The 8,276-nt window shown below is 40.6% G+C and overlaps 1 protein-coding gene across 1 annotated transcript; it reads left to right on the top strand.

The window, feature by feature from the left end:
* On the top strand, positions 6,281 to 7,863 carry LOC107632689. The gene is made up of 3 exons (XM_016336355.2): positions 6,281 to 7,221; positions 7,318 to 7,536; positions 7,635 to 7,863. The coding sequence occupies exons 1-3, from the start codon at positions 6,640 to 6,642 to the stop codon at positions 7,833 to 7,835; spliced, it is 1,002 nt and encodes a 333-aa protein (XP_016191841.2). The 5' UTR covers positions 6,281 to 6,639; the 3' UTR covers positions 7,836 to 7,863.

Genomic DNA, 8,276 nt, shown 5'->3' with positions numbered 1-8,276 from the left:
TGTTCAACCAAAAAAACTGTTTTAAAATAAAATAATAAATAAATTATAAATAAACATTCTAAAATATAATTATAGCCTAATATAAATCTTAAAATATCTTCTAAATTTAAAACACTATATGAAATATCATCAACCAAAAATAAAAAACAGCAGCATAAGTAGTGCATAACAATGCAGAGACAAGCAAAGTACATGGTATGACTTGTTAATTTCAAGCACATTAATTTTAGAAATTATTAATATCATAGTTGATTAATCAACATTCATCAATCTCCAACAAATATCCATCCCACAGTAGTTAAAAATTATCAATAGCAGATGGAATTTTCTCTGCTTGGTCATAATAGGAAGGTACCTTCCATAAGAGAAAAGAATATTCCTCTTGAACACTTCCTTTTGAATAACTGGAACATGGTGAAATTAGATACGAATATTATGTTAAAGTTCTTTCCTGGTAAAATAACCAGCAAACAACCTTCTTTGGCATCCTAAATATTTATCCTCAAGAATTTACAATTTCATGCCAAGGAAGCTCCAAATTCCAAATCCAACGAAGAAAGAGCAGAAACCACCAAAGAAGCTCCTAATTCACAATTAATCATCTTAAACCAGAAATCAATAAATATATCAATTAAAATTCAAAAACAGCATATTCACTTTTTTCAGAAATTAAAAAGAACAGTAGCAGAATAAAAAATCCATTTTTAACAACACAAAATCAATAATTTAATTTTAATCCACATTCAGAAATCAATAAATCACTAAACGAGCAAAAAAGCAAGACTCGAAGAAGTGAAAAATCGTGTAAGCCTGTAAGGAATCCCATTAACCTCCGACAAAGAGCAGAGCGACAAACAAACGACGGCGAGCAGGGAGACGACGGCAACAAACAGACGGCGAGCAAATCCAACCCTCAACCAAACGACGTGCCGAGCCACAAGAGAGTGGCTGAGTTCTAGATTGTAACAGCCCAGATCACCCGCTAGCACGATATTGTCCGCTTTGGCACACAAGGCCTCACAGTTTTGTCTTTGACGATAGGGATGATAGCCGAAGTCCTCCACACTCACTCGTCAAAACACGTCATGCTAGGGAGATGTATCCACACTCTTATAAGGCATGCTTCGTTTCCTTTTTCAACCGATGTGGGACCTTACAATCCACCCCCTAAGGGAGTCCAGTGCCCTCGCTGGCACATCAATCCGGACTCCGGCTCTGATACCATCTGTAACAGTGCAGACCACCCGCTAGCACGATATTGTCCGCTTTGGCACGCAAGACCTCACGGTTTTGCCTTTGACGATAGGGATGATAGCCGAAGCCCCCCACACTCACTCGTCAAAATGCCTCATGCTAGGAAGAGATATCCACACCCATATAAGACATGCTTCGTTCTCCTCCCCAACCGATGTGGGACCTTACAATCCACCCCCTAAGGGAGCCCAGTGCCCTCGCTGGCACATCGATATGGGTTTCGGCTCTGATACCATTTGTAACAGCCCAGATCACCCACTAGCACGATATTGTCCGCTTTGGCACACAAGGCCTCACAGTTTTGCTTTGACGATAGGGATGATAGCCAAAGCCCCCCACACTCACTCGTTAAAACACGTCATGCTAGGGAGAGATATCCACACCCTTATAAGCCATGCTTTGTTCCCCTCCCCAACCGATGTGGAACCTTACAATCTACCCCCCTAAGGGAGCCCAGCGCCCTCGCTGGCACATTGATCTGGACTCCGGCTCTGATACCATCTGTAACAACCCAGACCACCCGCTAGTACGATATTGTCCGCTTTGGCACACAAGGCCTCACGGTTTTGCCTTTGACGATAGGGATGATAGCCGAAGCCCCCCCACACTCACTCGTTAAAACACGTCATGCTAGGGAGAGGTATCCACACCCTTATAAGGCATGCTTCATTCCCCTCCCCAACCGATTTGGGACCTTACATAGATAGGGGGAAGGAGGAGGCCGTGGAGGCGTCGACAACAACGGGCGGCAGTGACAGAACCCTAATTTTTTGTTAGAATTTAGAACCCTAATTTTTAAACTTTCAAGCTTTGCTTTTCAATTATGAATGTCACGAAGGGGGTGTTGGGGCGAAAGGGTGGGTGAGGGTGACGCGTTTACGCATTGATTCCTTTTTTTTAAGCTCAAAATGACGGCGTTTATAAGAATCGATNTTTCTTCTCCAGTTTCTGGTTGAACCGGTTTGACCGACCGTCCGATTTTTGGAACATTCAATCTAACAGTAACGGCAAAAGATTCTAATTTAAAAAAAAGAATGAAAAAAATTCATCAATTAGGGACAAAGACGAGCTAGATACAAAGAGAAGCAAAGGAAGTAAGGTCCATACTTCATCACTGTTATCGCTAGAGAAGGCTGTCTCCTTGACAGACGCTGCTACTGTTAGACCCGACAACCTTGCTCCTACTAGACCCAGCAACAAGCACCAGCGGTGATGGCAACGGCCTTCAACAACTTTGAGGGTGAGCTCCAACGTTGCAAGAAGGACACAATGAAGGCATAGTCGTGGCAAAGCATGGCAAAAATAGTGGTTGTAGCATCAGCGACGTAGAGAGGGGAGCAGCTTGGCGGCGACCTCCATCAGCCGAATGGAAACCATTGCAGGAGCGCCTCTGTTGTCGCCATCTCCTTGCGATCTTCAGCCCCCCTCTCTCTCTGTTCAACACCTCTACATCAATTTCTCGTCAACTTGCGACAACAGTGACTTTCCGCGCCTTCGCCTCTTCCTTCCCTCTCTTCTTTCGATTTTTCTCCTTACTCTCAGTGGAAAATGAATTGTAAGAGTGTGGTGGCTATAGTTGGAATTGAATTGAAGTGAATGATTGAAAAACGAATTAAGACAAAAGATTTTAGCTTTGGGTGCCACAAAAAAAGAACTATAGTTGAAGGAGATAAGACTCTTCAAAAGTAAATTTGTCAAAATGATGATTTTAATTTTAAATAGAATATTAAGGATCATTTGAATAAAGAAAGTGAAAAATAATTTTGATTTTAAATTTTATAAACCAAAACAATAGTTATCCCAATTATATATTTATAGGAGAGTTCTATAATGTCTAAAGAATGAGCGCCTAATTTACCTAAAAGATAAAAGAAGAAAATGTGGATCTTATTTTTTGTATTTATATTATATAATGTAAAGGAAAAATTACCATTTGTACCCATGAACTTTACGAACGCTGACAAAAGTACCCATAGAAAAAGAAAAGTGACTTTGTACCCATGAAAGGCTGGATCCGTCCGTCGATAGTACCCGAACGTCATTAAAACGTTAGCTCCGTTAACTTAAAGGCCGACATGGCACGTTAAGTGCTTACCTGGCTTTTGATTTTTAATTTTTATTTTTTTAAGAACCTTCCATGTGGATATAGAAGAGAGAGAGAGAAACATTAGAGGCACTTCGCGCCATTCCATCTTCTTCATCACCACCTTTCTGCCTGCCCTAGCAGAGAGAGAGACATGAACCACGTACTGGGCTCCAACAAAACTGATCGGAAGGTTGAAGGCGGCGACTCTAAACTCCACAATCGTGGTCTGGTGGCGATCCTTTCGTGGCGTGGGTGTGGGAAGACGATTGAAAGACAGTCGTCACTCCCACAGTGAGGGGTAAGTCAGCTTCATATAGTGCTAGCCCCTAATTTCTCATTTTAGTTACTAATTTTTTCTGTCTCTGAGATCGTACACCATGAAATTGTTAACTGAAGTTAGGATTTTTTTCGTTTCACTGATCGTATATAATTTGTCACTGTGGGGACTGTGGGGGTTGTGTTTTAGTTTAAAAAAATATAAAAAAAATAGTAGGTGTATTGATATGGACTGTTCATTTTTTGATGTTTTATTCATGTCTTAATGTTGAAAAAAATTGGGTGTTGGGTAATGTTATAAACTGATTATGTTTATTGATGGTTCATTCAATTTTTGATGATTCATTCATTTGGGTGTTGGGTAATATTAGAAGATATGAATTTTTTTTGTTATTGACAGAAATGGCTACCACGACGCATATCATGTTAGTAATACACCATAGAGGTAGACTTGAAAGGGGGTCGGATGGCAAGTTGTGTTATGCAGAAGGTGAAATTACTAAGGTGGAGAGAGTTAACGTGGATACTCTAAATGGCTTCTTCATTAGTGATCTACTAAAAGACATTGGGTATCCAATCATCTTCGATTTCTACTGGCGACAGCCTAGAATGGAAATTGACAGTGGTTTGAGGCTTCTGCAACTTGACATGGATGTTGTTAAGATGTATGAAGCTGCTGTGGAAAATGGGCATAAGATTGAATTATACACAGAGCACCCTATTAGCCAAGAAGATGTTATAGATACGAATGAAGAAACTGGTGTAGAGGCAGCTGGTGAGGTTAATGTTACTCCATCAAGGAGGAGGAGGAGAGTTTGTGTTAGGAGGACTCCAACTCCAAAGAAGCCAAAAGGTCCTAGAAGAATTCTTCAACTAGAAGGGGTACAAACTGAAGCCCAAATTACAGAGGAGACCCATGGTACAGAAAATGCCCAAGCAGATGCCAGCCCAAATCCATCAGTTCCAGCTACACCAAACACAGTTCCTCTATCTGAAGAATCTGCTACACCAAACACAGTTTCAGCAACATCTATTCATCTTGATCATGAAAACTTGGGAGACATATCTGTCCAGCTTAACATTGACAACAATGCCCAACCAAAGTCATCAATATAGACAGAGCCACCCTCTACCTCTAATGATCCACAAGACGAATTGCTTACCCAATATATTCCTTTACCACAGAATCAACCCTCCTCCTAAGCCATGCCTGAACCACATCCAACCCCCCCACCCAACACCCCTTCTACCAATCCATCTGACCCATTCTACCAATCCATCTGTCATAGTAAATGCTCCAGAAACACAAAATAACAACACAGAAGAGGGTACTGGAGGTAGTAGGAGAAAACAGATAAGGAGATCTACTAAGAGATCCCTTCCAATTGGACAAACATTTATCCCTAATATAGATCCGAATCAACATCCATCAGTATTTATTCCGGTGGATGGTGGAGAATATTCAGATGATGAACCTGGTGTTCATTGCTATGAGTCAGAGGGCCTCCACAACATTGGAAGTGATGAAGATGACCAGGGAAGGTCATTTCCACAGGGCAATGCCGATGCACCTGTTAAGGAGGTGAGGCTGGAGCTTGAAATGGAGTTTGAGACTCTGCAACAGTTCAAGAAAGCTATAAAAAAGTTTAATATTAACCTTGGAAGAAGTATTTTTTTCCAAGGATTGATTCAACAAGATGCAAAGCTATTTGCTATGATGAAAATTGCCCGTGGCAAATTTACTGTGCCAAGAGGTCATATCCGGTGAGTTATCAAGTCAAAACCTTTGTGAATGAGCATACTTGCCCACGAAACTTGCATTGTAAATCTGCCAATGGAAAATGGGTAGTTGATGAGTTGGAAGACAGAATAAGGAATCAACCTGATATGACAGTAAAGGATGCTGAGAACTACTTCAGAAATGAGTTTGATGTGCTTGTAAACAAAAGAAAAATTTATAGGTCAATGGCAACAGCAAGAGAAAGGATTGAGGGTTCTGAGGACCGAGGCTGCACAATATCTTAGGCTTCGTGACTACTCCAATGAGATACTGAAAACAAATCCAAGAAGTACATTAAGGATACACACGTCTCCTATGCCTGGGTTGGAGAGTTTCTTATTTAAGAGAATTTATGTTTGTCTGAATGCATGCAAGAGAGCATTCGTTGAGGGTTGTCGACCTTTTATAGGACTAGATGGCACATTTATAAGAGGATACTATGGAGGCCAGTTACTTACTGCAATTGGAGCCGATGCAAATAATCATATCTTCTCAATAGCATATGCAATTGTTGAGTCAGAGAACAAGGACAGTTGAAAATGGTTCTTGGAGCTCCTACAGGATGATGTTGGTGACCATGCAACAAATGGCTTTAACCTGATGTCGGACATGCAAAAGGTAAATATATTGTATTTATTGGAAACTGTTTTAACTGAGTAATTGATTAAAGCTTAGTCAGGTTAATTGCTTGTTGTTATTCCCTAAACTCAGTCATAAGTCTATTTTAATTGATCTGATTTTAGTTTAGTTGGTTCAATTGATGGTATTTAGTAGTCTTTGTCTGATTTGTATATATTTTAATTGATCTAGTTTACATTTAGTTACTTTAATTGATTTCAATACCAAATTTTAGTTTAAATCTCACTTAGTAAAGGGCTTTATTTATATGTATTCAGTACTCTTACTCATTCATCTATTCCAAGAACAGGGACTAATTCCAGTAGTAAAGGATATCATGCCAGGTGCACATCATAGATTCTGCGCCATGCATATCTATCAGAACTTTCAAAAACAATGGCCAGACTTGAAAATGAAGGCTGCAATGTGGGCATGCACAAAGGCTACTACACCACAAGAATTTGAAGTTGCAATGGGGAGGGTCAAGAGAATAAACTAGCACGCTTGGGAGTATCTTAACAAAATTTCACCGCAACAGTGGTCAAGGTATCACTTCAGTGAGTACCCTAAGGTGGACTTCTATACAAATAACAACTGCGAGATATTCAATGGCAAAATTAAAAAGATGCGAGGAAAGCCAATTATTACAATGTTAGAGGAAGTGAGAGGTTATGTCATGAGGATTTTGGCAAGAAACAAGAAGGCACTTGTCGGATATCATGGTAGAATAACCCCTGTACAACAAAGCCGTTTGGAAAGGAAGAAAAAAGAGAGCAACTATTGGAGGCCCTTTCCATCCGGTGATGAAGATGGGAATGTCTATGAGGTTCAAAGATTACCTGTGAAGGTGAGTGTAGACTTGGGGAGAAGGACCTGTTCATGCAGTTTATGGCTGCTTACTGGACTTCCATGTAGGCATGCCTGTGCTGCCATTGCATACCAAAATTGCAGGGCCGAGGACTTTGCTCACAACTGGCTTACTATGAGAGCATACAACCTAGCATATCAGTGGACAGTTCAACCTGTCCCAAGCCAAGAATACTGGGAGAAGGTAAATCACTATCCATTGTTGCCTCCTGTGTATAGGAAACCTATTGGGAGACCTACTAAAAAGAGAGACAGTCGTAGAGATGGTCCGAGAGAGAATCCTGATCCCCATAGAGCAAAGAGGAGATATGACCCCATTAAATGTAAATATTGTCTGAAGGTATAACCTAACATTCAATGTCTCGTTCGTTTACTTATGTATATTGATTGTCTTATAAAAAAATTAAAATTGCAATTATTGCTGCTGTGGTTTCAGACTGGTCATAACAGCAGAGGATGTGACAAGAAGAAAGAAGCTATGGCTAGCGGAAGAGCTGCAGCAGGTAGTGGTAGTCAGCATCAGGGTGCAGCAACAATAACTGAAGGTATGGCTGTTGATGATCTTGATGAGGATGCTGCCAGAGAGCAAGAGATGTATTGGAAAGAGACTTTAGAGGTAGCAGATGCTGAAGCATCAGCTTCAGATTCACCCAATGTAAGTTATTTATATGCACTCTCTTCTTCTACTTATTGGCATGAAGATAAATTTATCTTGCATTAAACATTTGACTTAATGCAATTATCCATTTATAGGTGAATGTTGATGATCTGAACTGTGTGAATCCTTCTGAAGAACCTATGGCAATAAGACCTCCACCTTCTAACTCCTCAACTGCATATATACCACCTAGACCTATCATGAATCCAACCATGTCCAATAGACCAATTAGGAGGAGAAACGTTAAGAGGCCACCACCATCACAACCTTCTCCCCTCAGACCTCCCCCACCATAACCTACTCCCATAACGCCTACCACACCACAACCTTCTGTTGTTAGGCCTACATTACTAATTGTCCAACCTCCTCCAAAAGTTACCAGACAAACAATGCATGGTGCAAGTCGAGGGACCACTATAAGATTTATGCGATTCATGCCAACTCCACGATCCACAATTCAAACAGTAGGTAGATGGCCAGCACCTGGGTTCCGCCCACCAACAAGAGCATCTTCAAGTGGCAACAACAACATGGTTTCTAGTGGCAGCAGCAACTCCACACCCAACAAATAGGATTTTCTAGTGTGACTTTATTTTTTGATCAAGGACTTACTGTAACGAGAGCTCTATCAACTCTGATACTATGGTTTTTTTGTAACTTATGCGTAGTGCTTATTAGGTACTATTAGGTATATTTGATTTGCTACTACTACATCAAACTCATACACTTGTTTTGAG

The sequence above is a fragment of the Arachis ipaensis genome, chromosome B03, assembly GCF_000816755.2.
Source record: "Arachis ipaensis cultivar K30076 chromosome B03, Araip1.1, whole genome shotgun sequence".
NCBI lineage: Eukaryota > Viridiplantae > Streptophyta > Magnoliopsida > Fabales > Fabaceae > Arachis > Arachis ipaensis.
The sequence above is the reverse complement of the archived record's forward strand: the minus strand, read 5'-3'. Positions and strand labels throughout refer to the sequence as shown.